The sequence below is a fragment of the Brachyhypopomus gauderio genome, chromosome 1, assembly GCF_052324685.1.
Source record: "Brachyhypopomus gauderio isolate BG-103 chromosome 1, BGAUD_0.2, whole genome shotgun sequence".
Classification (NCBI taxonomy): Eukaryota; Metazoa; Chordata; class Actinopteri; order Gymnotiformes; family Hypopomidae; genus Brachyhypopomus; species Brachyhypopomus gauderio.
In genome coordinates, this window is record NC_135211.1 from 50,322,878 (window position 1) to 50,340,536 (window position 17,659).

The following is a 17,659-nucleotide window of genomic DNA, read 5'->3' on the forward strand; positions in this document are numbered from 1 at the left end:
CTTAGTGTTAGTCATCCGACATTCAACTAGATATGTTCTAGATGTATCTGTTGGGTCAAAGTCGATTATCCACTTTGTTGGTACGATGCTAATCGCATCTTTGTCTGGTCCATTAGTCCATGAAACAAGGGCATACCGATAGCTGGACATTTTACGTATTTTATCCAAACTTGCACATCTACAATTTCAACCGTCCTTTTCCCTCCACGTCCGTTACGTAAACGTCGCCCTGTCCTACTGAACTGTGATTGGCTAGTTACTCGTATCTCTGAAATCTTCCGGTTCCGCGATCCAATCACGGCGCGCTGATCCAGAAATCGCGGGTGCTGCTGTCCCGCTCGACTCGATGCTCACATGTGACACAGATGGAAAAATGGACCGATTGAAGAGGAAATATATTCTCCTGGGTTCAGAAGACACGGAGATTCCAGCAAGAACAAAACGATGGAAATTAAGGTTAGTTTTTTTGCTTCATCATGGCCGAGTAACTTGTGTCGTGATTCTGTACTAGCGGTAGGTTACAGATGAGTTTCAGGGTGAGTTCATGGTGACTCGCCAGCTCCATTCAGCTGATTTTCCGACAGGTAGATGAAGGTAGATGGATAGTTTGCATTTTTTATAAGTGGGATTGTATGAGGTACTTAAACCTGGCCGTAATCTGAGATCATTTATTTTTTGTTATTTAAGCTTTAACAACTGCTTTGTGTATGTAACTTGAACCTTTTGGCTAAACTCCTTAGACTGATAAAGTGCAGTGAGTGTGTGTGCCATACGATAGATTTGTGCCTAGGGTTGTTCCTGCCTTGCAAACTGGCTATGCACTGGGACCCTAGAAACCGGGAATAAGTGGTTAAGATAATGAATGAATAACGTAGATATATATATATATATATATTTTTTTTCTTTAATCACAGGAAAGCATTGATAGAGGCCAACAACATTGAGATTCATCAGTCAGTCCAGGACCTGGTGAGTCATGAACTTAAAATATGTTAATATAAAGTTAAACCTTTTCGTAGACCTTTTGGAAGTTACTTGTGCCATTTGACCATTGTGTCAGTAGCCAGCTACTTTGAAAAATATTGAGAAAACACTTTTCATCACTCAGTCTTGCCAGACACCTCTCCTGCAGCAGAAGTATTTATCAATACCTTGAAATATACATAGCTATTGGATTGTGAGTGATCTTGCAATATTAATTTTTAGTCTGGAGACGATGGAAATGTTGTTTTTTGCTAAATCTGGTACACTCTTTACATAGAAAGTGTTTTGAATATGAGAGGTTTGTTCTTGTAATTTTTTTTTTTGATAATTAGCCAGCAGCCCATGACAGTCCTGGTGTCTGGAGCCCCCTAAGTGGACAGTCTACACAAAGTCTGTCGGGAACTACAGATGAAGTCAATGTAAGCTTGAACTGCTTTATTTCTTATTTCCAAGATAGTGATGATCCATTTTGATCAATAATACATCAATAATGTCTTCCCTATGTGTTTCTGTGTTTTATTAATATTTCACTGAGTGCACTTAAATATGTTAATTTAGTCAGGACATTGATATTTTTCTCAAATAATTTTTAAATGCCCATTTTTTTGTGTTAGGTTTTGTCTTAAAAATATCTTGAGGTAACCCTGTTACATGTTAACTTTGGACACATACAGTTTGGTTAGTAGAATGTATGGGAATTTATTTAGTTATCTGTTTTATAGGTAACTTATGACAATTCTGAAGATTGGTCTCCTCTCAGTAAACAACAGAGTTTGTCAGGAGTGGAAGTCTCTGTAAGTTTTGGCTATGTAGCTGAACAAAATATTCTTTGTCAATGATTTGAACTTTGACAAGAATCTGACTTGTATTAGCAATAACAGCCTTTTTGTTTTTACACAACAGAACCTGAATCATAATTCCTCTGAATGCGACTCTGACAGTGGCTCTGAAGATGCACACAGTGGTGGTTACGTTAGCGTAAGTGCAATGAGCTTTTCAACTTAAAAAAACAAAACAAAAAAAAGCATAACCACAGATTACGAACCGAATCATTGAAATGTCACGTGAGGTGAATTGGTTGTTACCTTAAACTTAACCAAACTGCTTTATTTATGTAACTTTAACTCTTAATCTCATCTCTAACCGTTAGCCTTTTGACTGCCTGGTTTAACCCCCTTGCACGCAAACTTTACCTTACATTTCCCATCAAGTAAATTCATAATGATCAAAAACATTTGGTCTATATTGTACATGAACATCAAATTCATATTGTGTATCTACTGTTTGCATCACGCTTACATTAAGTGAAACATTCAAAGTCAAGATGCCTTTTTTTTTTTGGCTGCAGCATTATGTCAAATAGAAAATATCTTAAGTCGTGTGCATAATTTCATACACATGTCCCTGTAATTCAGCAGCACCTTGGTACTTTTGGGAACATTGAGATCTCTACTAAAATTTGTGTGCCAGGGTCATCTTTTCATTGTATCATTGTTTTGTAGTCTATGTGGCACATATGTTTTTAATTATTTTTTAGAAAACAGCTGATGAACTCTCTGAAGCTTGGACTCCTATCAGTGGACAGTGCTGTCTTTCAGGAGAGGAAGCATCTGTAGGTATCAGTTATCATGTGTGTACATTATCAAGGTATGCTTTGTTAAAGGCAAAACAAAAGCCTTGTTTTCTTGTATTAATGTGTGCAATGATTTGAAGCTGCATAGTTTGAAAATGATTAAAAATGTCGTCATTGTTCTCACAAAACAGAACTTGATGTGCCATAGTTCTGACCATAACATTGAAAACATCTATGAAGATACTCACAATGCTCAACACACAACTGTAAATATACTATATATGAATGTATTAGTTCATAGATGCTATATATCACAAGCTTTCTGCTTTTTGTTTCTAATTTGGTATTAGTTCTTGTGCATCTCAAAAATCAGATAGTTCCTCTGAAATTATTATACTGGAGGTTACAACAGGTGTACAAAATCAGTTTATTTGTAAAATGTTTGCTGGGATATGTGTAACTATTTTTGGGTCTATGTTTAATAAATTTCTATTATTTTATTTGTTATAATCAGAAACTTCTTTTTTTGTTCCTTATTCCAGATCCTGCAGGCTGACTGTGGTGATTCTATGTCCAGGTATCCTACATCCCCACTCTTGTTTGAGGATGAATGTTCTATGGAGTGTGATCTTCACTTCAGTGATCGACCAAATTCGAGCCCATTATCAGAGTCATTAAGTGACTTCAATCCTGATGACTTGGATGACAGTGTCGGTATGAGTATGTTGGAACCAATGCAGTCTTTTATTGAGTCTGACTCTGAATCCATTCTTGGCAGTGGAGAACAATTTTCCCCTGTATATGAAAGCAGTCCTAACGAGTCAGTAAATGAGGGAGAAGATAGTAATGAAAAGTTTCCTCAGTTAAATGAAGAGCCACTTTACACTGGTTCACGACTAACCAAAGCTCAGAGTTTTTTACTTATAATGTCATTTGTTTTAAGACACGCACTCACTGGTGTGGCCCTTTCTGATCTTCTAGATTTGATTAATATCCACTGTCCAGAAAACATAATGTCAACCTCAAAGCATCTGTTCTTAAAAGTGCTTAAGCCAATACAGGGTCACCTACAGTGTCACATATACTGTCCAAACTGTGAGTATTACATCGGTGACAAAGTTAGTGAAGGGCAGTGTACAGTCTGCAGCACAATGTGGGATAAAGACAGTTCACTAAAGAATGGAAACTTCTTCATATACTTACCAATCCAAACACAGTTGGAACATCATCTTCAAAGACAGGATATTGCATGTTGTCTCAAGTTAGGAAATGACACATTCAGTTCTGAAAATTATGATGACATATGTAGTGGTAAACTCTACCATAATCTGAACAAAGAAGGAGGCCCGCTTGATGGTCCTCATGGATACTCCTTAACACTCAACTGTGATGGTGTGCCTGTGTTTAAATCATCACTATAGTATTTGGCCATTACAAGGGATTGTAAACGAGCTTCCTTACCCTGTGCGCAAAGAAAACGTTTTGCTTTTTGGCTTGTGGTTTGGCAGTAAAAAGCCAAATGTTAATACATTTTTAAAACCTTTCACTCTGGAGTGTCAGAAGTTGTCAACTGTGGGCTTTAAGCTAAAAACAAACAGCACTGAGGAACAATGTAGAGTTGTGGCAGCTCTTATGATGTGTGATTCAGTTGCCAGGCACATACTACAAAACATGACACAGTTTAATGGTCAATATGGGTGCAGCTTCTGTCTACATCCTGGTGAACAAGTTCAAAAGGGAAATGGTACTGTCAGGGCATACCCATACAAAGATGTTCCAAAAAGGGACCACACTTCAACCATAAGAGATGCAAAGGAGGCTCTGCGCACCACAAAATCTGTGAGAGGTGTTAAAGGGCCCACATGTCTTATAAACATCCCACACTTTGACATCATAACTAGTATGCCTCCTGACCATATGCACAATGTACATCTTGGTTTAGTTCGTCAAATGGCAAGCATGTGGCTGGACAGTGAAAACCACGAGAAACCATACTACATTGGTAACCGAGTGAATGAACTTGATGAACAACTCTTACTAATTAAGCCTCCTTGCAATGTGACAAGAGTCCCTCGATGTCTTCAGCAAAGAAGGTTTTGGAAGGCTAGTGAATGGCAGAACTGGTTACTGTTTTATAGTATATTTGTGCTAAAAGGAATTCTGCCCCAGATATTTTATCAACACTGGTTACTTCTTGTCACATTCATGTTCTTACTGTGCAAGGACATCATTACAACAGAGGAGTTAAAAAGATGTGAAAATTTGGTTGTAGATTTTGTCAAACAATTTGAAACACTGTATGGAAAGCAGAATGTGTTATTTAATGTACATTTATGTCTTCATTTACCTGAATCTGTAAAGAATTGGGGGCCTTTGTGGGCACATTCAGGATATATTTTTGAGTCATTTAATGGGGTATTACTAAAAATGTTTCATGGCACTCAGTGTGTTCCTTTACAGATAATGAAAGAATTCACTTATAGACAAGTATTGCCTCTTTTGAGAAATGATGCACTGAGAAATGCAGTGCCTGAATGCATCCAGCTGTATAACCACTTAAGTGGTCAAAAAAGACTGAGGCAGTTTGAAAGAGTAGCAGATCAGGTTCTTACCCTTGGTTTGCATTATTCTCGAAAACTTACTAGTGAAGAGTTACTGGCCATGAGAGAGCAACTTTTAGTCACAGTGGATACAGTCGTGAAAATATTCAGTAGAATTCTAGTCAATGGACAACTGTATTACTCACAAGAATTCACCAGAGTAGTGAAAAGGAACAGCTTCACTGTTTTGCTGGAAAATGGACACATAATCTCTGTTTACTACTACATCATAGTAGAGCAACAAGGCAACAGAAAATGCTTTGCTCTTGGAAGAGAGTATGATAGATCACACAATACATTGATTAATACTGAAAATGTAGTTGGTCTGAAGAGAGTGTTGCGGGGCAGGAAACAGATATTTCATGTGACAATGTTTAAAAGAAAATGCTTGCTAATTGATCTGCCACGATATCCTAGCCTCTATGCATGTATACCACCAAGATCCAGTGTGGAGGACTGAAAAGTGGGGTGGGTGGGGTTTAAATATGCTGATATGCTCAAACGTGTTTGGTTTTGAAAGGTCTGTGTTTGAATTGAATATATACTGTCAATTTTTTCATGTATGGAATGTGTCATTATGCAAACAGTGGAATAACTTGAAAATCAGTTGAGCATTTTGTAAAAGTAAACTCATTGATTCAATAAAACATTCATTGTAAAAATGTAATGCAGTTTTTGCCTTCATTGCAATATATTTTTTTACATGTGTAAATATATAGACATACATGTTCTATGCATATATTGCAGTATATTGAAAAATATAAGCACTTGTTTCCCATATATGAAGTTGTATAATTTAATACATTGAAGTATATTTTCCAGTATATTGCCATATATTTTTGTTTCATAAGGGTAGCCACTCTGGCTGTGGAATAAGATAGGAGGTTGGCCTCTTTTTTGGGGGTACTGCCAGGCCCCTCCAATTTTCCAGTGTTGGCTGATTGGGTGTGTCCACTGCCAGGCCTTTGTCGCAACCAACATCATCCCTGTCTGGCTTGTTGTGTTTGGCTGAGGAAAGCCGCATCTCCCCTTCAATGTAATTTAGGTGTCTGCCCACAAAACGATGAACGTGTGTAGGCAGGTTTTCTTTCCTGAAGAGGCCACGTTTTAGATTTTTGAATTCGGCCTCCACATACACCGGTCCACAGAGACAGGTAGGAGCCAATTCTGACAAGTTGTGGTATGTCATATTGTCATGGTCTCCATGGTGTGATGCACGACTTAAACTTTGTTCACAGATCATTTCTGGCTTTGGCATCTAGTGAAGTTAAGAATTTAGTTCCATTAATTTTTTATTCCAGAATTCATTTCAGTTCAATTGCTATTGTTCTCTTTCCTGTTAGAAATTAAACCTTATTGTTCTGAATTTTTTGTGTGTGGTCCATCTCTCAGATGTCTGTTTTTTACTATGTTAACACCAGTAGCGAACTGTGACCTTTAAACCTGGGCCCGCTAAATAAATAAACTGCAATAAAGAAAAACTGAGACGACAGTACAGCTTTAAAAACGCAATAAACAATAATATCTGTACTAGATAGCGTCTTAAGCAAAATAAGTTTCCAAACAAAATAAGGTTCACAGCTCCGTGGTTCTCGGAAGCGGAATATGTAAACAACGCGCACGAGGACGTCAAAGGGATGAATCGAAACTAGCTAGCGGTGATGCTAACGACAGCTAGCGTCGCCACAGCGGGCGGAAATTATCATACAGTTAAGCCCGCCCACTAAGAGAGAAGATATGATTGGTCAATTTTGCTGTCATTTGAAACTGGTATTGCGCTGAATTATAACTTCCAGGCCCTCTGTAAACGAACAGCGGCATCACAGTCCTGATAGGGGGAGACACAGGCTCACAGGCTTCCACTTAACCCCTCACCTTCCAACACAGATTGAATAGACACGGGTGAATATTTTATTTGCTTATATTTTTGTAATTGTTTAGATGTCGAATGTCAAACTGTAAGTAGATAAAATAAAATTGGATAATTATATTTATAATGCTTTAAGAATATTTTAGGCCCTCTGAGAGGGCGTAGAGGGCCCTGACGGTTCCCCACTGGTTAACACGATCAATCTTCTCATGTGCAGCCTTATCTACTTAGTCTTTACATACGGCTGAGTATTGGTTCGCTACTGCCACCAACTGGACAAACTAAATTGTTGCCCCACTGTTAGTTCCAAAACTGATACATTCAAAGGTTTTTCCATAATAGTTGGCTAGGAAGGCTAGTTCACTTATAGCTTGCTAGTTTTATTACATGCTAAATTTGTAGGCTATTTCTGATCAATTACTTAATCATAGCTGTAGATATTTAAATACAACCATAATTTCATGCTCTGTGTATTTGATAAAATCATAGCTGTGCCTGCATTTAGCTGTGCCCGCATTTAAGGGAATGGCAATACAGTACAACTTACTGCAATATGTATGGTTTAATCACATTACAACATACAAAATTGTATGAATTACTTCAATATTGAGTGTCCATGTCAAATAAGATGCATTATTTCCTACCTCTGACTCATGTACTCATGTATTCGTCAAGGAAATGATTAGCCATTGCTCAACTGTTTTAGTGAAGTTAATAAATAATGAAGGCGTTTAGATTCAGTTCAATGTTTTTGTGTCAGTAATACAGTATTTGTCTTAAGGCAGCTATCAAGCAAGACATTATACAAAGAGTGTTTGCATGTGCAAAAGAACAGTTCTTTATTGAATGTGAGTAAAGAGCAGTATCCTTAAATGGTTTGCATTGTGTATCCATGCATTGAATGTACTGTACATATAAATCAACATTTTAGACTTTTTGTCAATCAACAATACACCACATAAATTGCATGAGATGGTGTTTCTTGGTGGTTCAGACAAAAAAAAAAACCAAGGTCAGTAACCCAGACAGCACAGATACGTCGGCAAGATGTTTATGCGACGTTCACAGTTACGTCGTTAAAGCATCTGCGGTCGGTCGTTTGCTCACTGGCACGACGTCGCATAGACGTCGTTACCTGATGTTCAAACGACGTCCATCTGATCTCCGAACGACGTTCATCATCTGATGCTTTTAAGCTGTATTTACGATGTTTATGCGACGCTTACAGCTTCATCGTTAAAGCGTCTATACATCGTCTTACCAACGTCGTTTTTGGATCAAGCCATGCGAGTCCGTTATTCCGTCGAGCGTTTTCATGTTTTGTTCTTTTAAAGATCTTCACGCGAGCAGCAGTAGCCTATTTATTCTTGTTCTGCATATAATCCCAGGTACACAACTAGCTAGATAACGAAATAGTTGTTTGTGGAGTTTAATTCCTATTTCCTGTTATTCAGATTTTGCCTTTAAAAGATGTAAAGAGACAGCCAGTTTACAATTTTGAAAAGTTGTATTAACTAATTCACATGCACAAACAAAAACTTAACAAATTCTAAAGTGTACATAAAATATTATTTTGAAAAGTTGTATTTTAGAACCAATTCACATGCATAAACAATTACTAAAAAATGATAAAATGTAAATCACATTATTATTATTCAAAATAATCATCTTTCGGCAATTGCGTGTCAGTCTGTCCATGACAATTGCGAACAGTCCTCATCCTTTAACTTCCACCACCTGATCTTAGGTGGCGCTCTCACTCTCCTCTTCTTCACCTCTAAAACCATCCTACATATCACCATCCTATGCTGTTTAGCTACACTCTCCCCTGGTAACACCTTGCAATCACTAACCTCTCTCAGGTTTTGTCTCCTAGAGGATATAGTCGACCTGTGTGCATCTTCCCCCACTCTTATATGTTACCCTGTGCTCTTCCTTTTTCTTAAAGTAAGTGTTAACTACAGCCATCTTTATCTTTATCCTCTTAGCAAAATCTACCACCATTTGTCCTTCCGTATTCCTTTCTTTAACAACATATAATAAAAGTGTTGTCATTGTTTAACTATGATATTGTAAATCATTTTCTCAGTGCTGTAACAAAAACGGAACTGTCCATGTATGAACACGAAGGGCTTAAATCGACTTGATCACGTTGATTCAGCGTGGTCTTCCGCAATGAAGTCTGTCAGGCGCCAGACGAAGCCAGTCTTTCATCGACTTTTCTGCATCAGCTTCACATGGGTGGGACCGCTGAGGATTTCTCATTGCAGATGCTGTAAGTACAACATTGCTTAATTAGAAAATTACTTGTATGTTTTAGTTTCTAAGATAATTTTGGGCCTAATGATGAGCCTGTTGCTAATAAGCCATTTAGGCACTATTGCTAAGAAGTGCTAATGAAAAGCTGTGTACATGAAGTTTAGTGGCTGTTCAGATACAGAAACTCTATGGCTTGTGGGTGTGGAAAAATGAATGGGATGGAAAGAGGGATGAAAACACAACAGATGAGTGCAGGTACTAATTAGTATGCCTGTGGTTTAGAGCAATACGGCACTATGGATATTATACTTTGAATAGATTTTTCCAATGACTGCTTTTCAATTTGGCACTAATTTCTCTTCATATTAGAAGGCAAGCATTTCTAATTAAATGTATGTGCGTCTTAAGATTTAAGAGTGACACTGAATTGTTTCATGTAATATGCATTGCAAATCATTTCTGAGATATGCCATCTTAAAATTTCTTAAAAAGTCAGTTATTTTACTCAGTGGTGTCCAGTTCTATCCAGAAAGGGGCACTTTGGCTGCAGAAGCACACATGATAATTTTTTAAAAACTGATACCAACATGAAGCCTTTGTGGATAAGATTATTCACCCCTGTTGTGACTATACACGTCAAAACTAAGGATCACCAACCAAGACGGTAAATGTCAATTATAAAACAAAGCTATTGGTGATTTGTTTTTATGGTACTATATTTGTCATGTTTGGTATACTATATGGTCTTATTTTGATACTTACATACTACAAGTTCCTTGATGCGAGTGTGCCCAATTCCTTTTATTCTCCTCTGCCACACCAGTTCCCTAACCACCAGGCCCTGACTGCCCCCATCTAATGACAGCTTTGACATCTGTAGACAGACAGACAGATAAATAAAAACCAGGGACCGAATTCATAAAAGGTTTTTAAAATTTACAAAGGTATGAGTACAAACATTAAGGAGTTCATAATAATGTTCCTTAAATCAACCCTCAGGATGGATGGATATATCGTTCTTAATTTTGTACTCGAAAGAAAAGATAATTACTTTGTTCCTAAATAAATGTTTATCTTTTACAAGATGTTTACAAAATGTGTACTCTGTGCGAGTTTGTTAAAATGGTATATTTCAGTACTGACCTTTTTTTTTTGTGTCACTATTGGTCAAATCATGTTCTAGACGCACGAAATCCTCTGCACACTGGAGGGGGAGTATGTTTTCTTCCAGATCTTCTTCCAGTGGTGTTGGAAGATTTCTGCTCCTCTCTCCTGCCATTGCCTGAACAACTGCAGTTAAATGCTGCAGTTGCAGCTGCACCTTACCAGTAGCCTCAAGGATGCATCAATCAGTGGCTGTGACATATATAACATACACAACAATAACATTTAAATGAATATTCAAAAAGGTTTGCATTCACATTATTATATACATGGATATATTTAATTTGAGCAAGGATGTTTAGTGAAATTGAGTTTGTTTGGAATTAAATTTTTGAAAACATACGAGTGCACTGGGAGGGTATTAAACGTCCTGAGGCGCGAGCTCTTGATGCTAAAAAAGTAGTAAAAACATGCAGTAATTAGAGTCAATGCAATGGACAAAAATAAGGATAAAATAAGGACATTGTCTTAAACTGCTGTGCCCAACAACAAATATTTAATATGAAGACCCAGTGTATGTGTAATATTGCACTGCTTAGAGTAAACATTTTAAACTTTCAGTATGTGTCCTACCATGAGGTGGAGATGTGAGACCAATCGGAGGACTCCTATTGTGGCTGTGGCGCTGTGGAAAGAATATGTCTTTGGTAAGTACATGTGTGTTCATATGTGTTTGTAATTTCTTTATAAAGGTACACTGCAGATACTGTCTGCATTTTAGGGAACAAGCTAAGTTTACATGGAGTATCTGTTTTACTGTACCCTATAACCTTACTTTGATAGGAGGACATTGTTCTAAAATCCACATTCTGACTGTGTAGTGGCGGGTTTGATGCTGGGGGGGAAACATTGACACAATAGGTTTAATCAGACTTAATTGATCAGATTTTAATGACAGTTTAGATCAGCAGTGCTTTCTTACTTTGAAAAGTATCCATTAGAATATGACCACTGAGTGGTGTCAGCAGAGCAAAGTGTAATGTTCACAATAAGTGTGTTTTTAGCATCATGAATACTATTATAACAATGCTGCAATACGTGACTCCCTCTGGGATTAATAAAGTGATCTATTTATGTTTCTAAATGGGTTGAAATGTGGTGTTGTATTAATTTAGTAGGTATAATGTGGAAGTATGCAGGTTTTCTTTGTTTTACACTTTTCCCCCTCATTTTCAGAAGTGTCGACTGGATTCCTGGCCCCTATTCTGTGTGCGAGTAGTTCTGCTAGGAGATTTATTGAATGTTAACATTGCTGATATATTTCTTTTAGCGTTGTTTAGTGAAATCCCTGAAGTTAACCTCCATCCAATGCTGCCTTACTCTGGGTAGACTTAGGGCTGTGAATACATAAATGGCATATGAATATAAATACATTTAAGTCATTCTTTTTTGTATTTCAATGCAGGTATGATCAGGTACCTACAAGTGTTTGGAGGGTTTACTGGTTTCCCCTTGGCTGTAAGCTGTGGTTTTGATATTGGAGCTAAGAAGAGGTAAGGACATTAGTCCTATACTATCGTCATTACATTAGCTGCCTGTTAGATTCCGTATTAACTATAAAATACTTTTATTAACATATAAAACACTGCATGGCTTAGCTCCAGAGTATCTTAGTGAACTTATTGATCATTACAACACAGCACGTTCACTTCGTTCACAGGACACAGGGTTATTAACTGTTCCTAGGATCAAAAAGATCACAGCAGGTGGAAGAGCCTTTTCTTTTAAAGCTCCACAACTGTGGAATAATCTTCCTGCCTTTATGCGGGACTCAGACACAGTCTCAATGTTTAAAACTCGACTAAAGACTTATCTGTTTAGTTTGGCCTTTGAATAATCTGTTACATATTTACCACATCATTTATCTTTCTTCTCCGAGGTTCACCTGGGGAGTAACACTGCAGTCGGAGACTACAATACCATTATCATCACTCCGACACGGAATGAAAACCTGGCGTTCATCACAAGACATTTACATTGACAATATCAACACCCAGAACTTTTATTCTAGTTACCTTATACTTAGCCTGATTATGTGATTTGTTTGTGACTTGTGTATTCGTCTGTATAATTTGTTTTTGTGTAATTTGTGTGTTAACGGGCCGCCCAATGGAGGATGGGTTCCCTTTTGAGTCTTGGTCTTACCAAGGTTTCTTCCTATTCCCCACCATCTAGGGAGTTTTTCCTTGCCACTGTCACCTTTGGCTTGCTCATTAGGGATTTGGACCCATAGTATTGTTAACCTTGTAAATCCTGTAAAGCGCTTTGTGACAACTTGTGTTGTGAAAAGTGCTATACAAATATATTTGATTTGATTTAGTAAGGGACAGTGCATTTTAATTATGTATGTATATATTATTTGGAGTTTAATATATTTGTAGAGAACATTCTGTACATCAGGGTTTCTCAATCCTGCTCCTACACAATATTTGGGTGTTTTTGTGCTTACTGTGTACTTGTGGTGGTGGTGGCCGAGGTAATTTGCTCTTGGGCCTCTTTGCTTTGGTTGAGACTCTTCATCTGACCACCAACATGGTCTCTTTTTTGATCTGCAAGTAAGTTATAGTTGAAGTCATCTAAATCACAATATATACTTATGTCTAGATTACCTCAGTGGAAGATGAATGTACCTTGATTTAGGTCCGTTTTCTCCACCGGAAATAAGGTCGGATGTGTCACATGATGTCTTCCATTTCCTGTTGACATTGTCTAGTGCAGGGGTACTCAACTAAATTTGTCCGCGGTCCAATTTTGGCAGATAGCTGTCACCTGAGGTCCGGGGGGTGGCGAACGCAAGTTGTTGAGCTGGGGTGGTGAACGTAACACTCGTGACGGAGTGTTTTTTTCAATAGCCCTGAAATAAATACTCCGGTTTAAAATTAATTCTCCCGTCAAAATGAATAAATATGGTTTTTTGGGTCCGTATCCAGTTAATCAGGAATGAGATTGGGTCCGGACAGGACTGCGTTCGGGTCCGGATACGGACCGCGGTCCGCCAGTAGTGTAGTGTATCTAAAAAGTAAGGAAATAAGTTAGCCAACACTAGCGATTACACTCCCTTTCCCTTTTTTGTCATACTGATTTGTCTTTTAGTTACAAAGAAGCTAAGCTAAGGCGAACTACCTAGCTAACCTAGGCTACAGCTAACGGACAAGCTGGTTTGAACTCGCGGTGTTGTCTCGCGCGATTGCCGTCAGGGCCGTTGTAGTAAAATGATGGTTAGCTTAGATGCTAACACTTTAACCGTAGGCCGTTGTAGTAAAATGGTTAGCTAAGATTTAACTTTCAGAGATAGTTAGATTCTTGGAAACAACCAGTTATTAAACATTACTTAATTATTTATTTTACCTCAGTAGAGTTATAACTACATAACCTACCTGTGTTTCCCTGAAGAAGTCCGTCTGTTGCTCACCCACAGGTACAGGACTGCTGGACGCTCATTGGTCCTTTCCATTATACGTCAACATTCTAGAACGTCATGGCGAGTGTATTGATCCCCAGTAATTTGCCAGGACAAATGTATTAGAGAAGGATGATTATACATTGCTTAACTGTATTGTCCTATATTAATGAAACTCAATCAACATGAAATGGTCTCAGCTGTGTAATTCTAAAGTGAATTTGACCTACCATCAACAGAGACTGAGTTACAAGGGGGTGCATTTTACGGCAGGTGCTTGGAAGCAACAAGGTAAATATACAGTGGTATTATAAATCACAATAAATCATACACATACTAGAAATCATCCCAAATGCATTTTTGAGAATAAGAGTGTGTATTGTCATAATTACACTAAAGGGCGTTCCTGCGAAAGACAGGCTGTAACGTGCAGCACTCTCCGTCATGCACGTCAGCAGGATCGTGGTGGTGTCTTGGCTTTGAACGTGAGTGTACAGTAGACTACAGCAGTTGTTGTAACATTATAATTTTAATTTAAAAGTTCACAAGAACTTTATCCGTTTTTACACTTGAACCCAAATTATGATGATGAAGGTCAAGTGGCATTTGTCAAGATCTTTTAGTTACTTGTATTAAAGATTTTGTTGTCCAACAGTCAACCTTATTATTTAGCAATGCAGGCTTATCATTTTGATCGATCTAAACTGTCCTTAGTTTGCGGAGTGCATATTAAAGGAAATGGCTGTCAACACCCAAACCACTCAAGAGGCAGTCAATGAGCTGAGGCTGGGCATTGCCATGACTCTCCTCCAGGAATCTGGCGTGTTGTCTTTGTGGTTGGTCACTGTAAATGGCATAAAATTTATGTCCTCTGAAATGCATGTTCTTTATTAAAATAATATACGTTTTATGCTAGTTAATTAGTACCACATCCTGTATGGACATATGTTTGACATGTAAAAATGAGGAAATGTATTAATACTTTCATCTCAGACAATCTGAGCAACCTGTGCCATTACTGTGGAATGGAGGATCATGATCAAACAAACTGGGTAAGCGCAGCAACACATCTAAATACATTGATCTGCATGTACTATTGTTGAGATGTTAGTACTACAAATATGAGATATTAGGCTATTAGTCGTACATAATGTCATAATATAGCATTTTCTCAGGGATCCTTTAAATCCTACAAACTACGAATTATACTCATTTATAATTATGCTCAGTTATACTGTGAATTAGACCCATTTTCTCAAATTTCTGTCAGAGACCTTGGAACAGGCTGTCTTTTCTCAGTTTTATTAGTATCTTGAGAGGAACAAATTTCTTTAAGTCAACCATCTGTGGTACAGACCAGGGTATTCACCAGATATTGCTGTATTGTCAATAACAAAACCTCCCCACAAAGCCAGGAAAAGGTTGTCTTCTGTTCACATCCTACTAGATTGGTCTACTGTTGATACTGTGAACTACTACATGTGAATTTCATCACTTTCTTGTGATGCTTGGTTCTCATCCTATCTTCAGGGTTTATCTGGTCATGTAGCCTGGGATGGCTCACACACAACCTCACCTTCAGGTGTCATTGCTGGAGCTCCTCATGAGTTTGATCTTTTCTCTTGAAATGCTAAATCAATACGAGCAACATCAGTAAGCTCTAGTCATCTTTACACTTGACTACTGTAACTCACATTTTGCTGGCTTCTAGAAAGCATTCAAAATACTGCAGCTCATATTGTTTGTCAACATGTGATTCTTGTTGAAAACACCATGCTGGCTTCCTGTTCAAGTAAGGAAGGTCTAATTCTCACATTTTCATTTTCAAAAGGCTCATCCTTTCACTGCTTTGCATCCAGGCTTCTACCTCTGGGCCCTTGTAATACACACTCTTATTCCTGATTGCCCTCCCGTTATGACCCGTGCCCGTGACTACGACTCTGTTTATGGAATCCCCTTGAATAAATCTCGCTCTTCTCAGCGTTTGTGTCCGCCTCCCTGCTCTGCGTCAAGAAGAATGTTACACTCACCTTTTAGGCAGTTTAATATGCTAACTCTGACATGCAAATGAGTGCAGTAAATTCTCAATCATTTATTTTGTAACATCTTTGCACTTAACTTATCAATAGAGCACTGCATCAAATCTTTGGACTAAAAATGTAAAGCATGATAGTAATTTCTACATTTTAGATGGGCACCTTTCAGTTAGACCTGCTTTTCATTTGTTCCAGATATGCTGTGACAACTGTGAGAGATGGTACCACCATGACTGCGTCCAGAAGCCTCCAGTTGATAAAGATTATACATGTCCAGCTTGCAAATAAAATGCATTAATGGCTGGTTATTATTATGTATTATTATTGGTGATGTTTATTGTTTGTGATTTTAAATTATTGTTTTTGTTAAATTACTGTTGTTGCTGTTATTATTGTTGTAAATACTTGGCCTAACCTTGCACTGTTGGTGTTTTTTTTTTCTTTTGTAAACTTCTTGCTTTAGGTTCTGCTGTTATTTATTTAACTGTAAAATAAAAAATATTACCAATTATTTCTATTATTTCTATAAATGTGCAGTAGCTCTCACTTTTTGTTTGAATGTTGTTGATTCTAGCTCAAAATCATTGTAGCCATATAGACACAACCAACCATCTTTACAGATGCAACACCATAACTTTAAATTAAAATGTGCATGTCAGTTAGAATATACAGAAAAAATGTTATAATTATATATCAGTATTAAATATAACAGGATGCACTGCTGTCAGGCCTTATCAGTACATGATTTTTCTAACAGACTGAAACAAACACAGCACTCACATACAACACAGTATGTGTCGAACACAGGACATAACTATCCATGCCTTCATTGCAGCTGTTGTTGATGCTATCAATCAATCAAAACATTACTTAGCAAACTCTTTAATATGCCAACGTTTTGTAAAATCAAGGGCAAATAGTAACTGCCCACCCGTGGTAGATAGATCAGCACAGTAATTCCAATGACGCGCCCACCGAACTGCGACGAAACAGCAGGGCATGTTAGTTCTCAGCGCACCGCACTCACCGATAATCAGACGCCAAAAGAAGCGCCATACCCCGACGGTATTAAGCTGGTCCACCAAAGGAAGCCAGGCCCAACCACGATAACTTGCCACCGTTAGAGGTGCTGGGAAAACCGGATGACAGAAAGAAATCTGCCCCCATACCCCCGCTATTTATAATACCAGGATAAACCTACCCCGCGACTCACACGGCTCCACCGCAATTTACAATAGGGAGGGAGTGGGGTTGCCCCAAAAATCTCACTCTGCCACATCAGGATGGGAAACGTTGTTTTGACGTCGCAGCGATGCAACGGCGATGAATATGACGCTCCCGTTTTAAATCGTACATTAGATGTGCATACGATGTATATGCGACGTTCGAAAATGGAACGCGATGTTTTTACGATATACTGATGTAAATACGACGTCTCTGCGACGTACTTGTGCTGTCTGGGTAAGCAACAAAAGAAAATAAATGAGCATTATAGCAATATAATAAAGGTACTAGTAAAATGGTTAAATGCAAATGTTTAAATGTGAATGCACTGAGCTAAACAGATAGATGACCAGGAGAAGGAGTGGTACCTGAATGTGGATGCCCTGCTTCGCATGTTGCAGAAACTTTCAAGAGGTCAACATAAAACATTTAATTAAACCTAATTAAAGCATGGTCATTGGAGCTGCTCTGTCAATTCAGCAATGAAGCAAGAGGACAGTTCCTGATCTTCTCCACTGCCCACAACACCTCTGAAGATTTCTGGACAGA

The 17,659-nt window shown here is 38.0% G+C and overlaps 1 protein-coding gene and 2 long non-coding RNA genes across 11 annotated transcripts; 2 read left to right on the plus strand and 1 right to left on the minus strand.

Moving 5' to 3' along the window:
• The first annotated feature begins 309 nt into the window (after positions 1-309).
• Positions 310-3,978, plus strand: LOC143526043 (uncharacterized). The gene is made up of 7 exons (XM_077020622.1): positions 310-456; positions 915-969; positions 1,317-1,403; positions 1,707-1,778; positions 1,888-1,962; positions 2,522-2,596; positions 3,100-3,978. Exons 1-7 carry the CDS (start codon positions 347-349, stop codon positions 3,976-3,978), a joined length of 1,353 nt encoding a protein of 450 aa, XP_076876737.1. The 5' UTR covers positions 310-346.
• Positions 3,979-8,503: 4,525 nt separating this feature from the next.
• On the plus strand, positions 8,504-16,326 carry LOC143524415 (uncharacterized). Of its 8 annotated transcripts, none has more exons than XR_013133470.1 (11): positions 8,504-8,974; positions 9,117-9,950; positions 10,110-10,230; positions 10,470-10,695; positions 11,012-11,097; positions 11,856-11,943; positions 12,330-13,005; positions 13,869-14,141; positions 14,250-14,335; positions 14,565-14,902; positions 15,381-16,326. It is a non-coding gene; the product is annotated as an uncharacterized LOC143524415 (long non-coding RNA). The 8 variants fall into 8 exon arrangements; XR_013133474.1 differs by lacking the exon at positions 8,504-8,974 and having other exon boundaries at positions 9,315-9,950; positions 13,869-13,931; positions 14,090-14,141; XR_013133475.1 differs by lacking the exon at positions 8,504-8,974 and having other exon boundaries at positions 9,316-9,950; positions 14,565-14,696; positions 14,844-14,902.
• On the minus strand, positions 10,037-17,326 carry LOC143524463 (uncharacterized). 2 transcript variants are annotated; one of them, XR_013133479.1, is made up of 9 exons: positions 16,914-17,326; positions 13,828-13,918; positions 13,081-13,462; positions 12,900-12,999; positions 11,226-11,285; positions 11,024-11,075; positions 10,794-10,841; positions 10,430-10,642; positions 10,037-10,160 (listed from the first exon to the last, which is right to left on the minus strand). It is a non-coding gene; the product is annotated as an uncharacterized LOC143524463 (long non-coding RNA). The 2 variants fall into 2 exon arrangements; XR_013133478.1 differs by lacking the exon at positions 16,914-17,326 and adding an exon at positions 14,081-14,095.
• Positions 17,327-17,659: the final 333 nt, after the last annotated feature.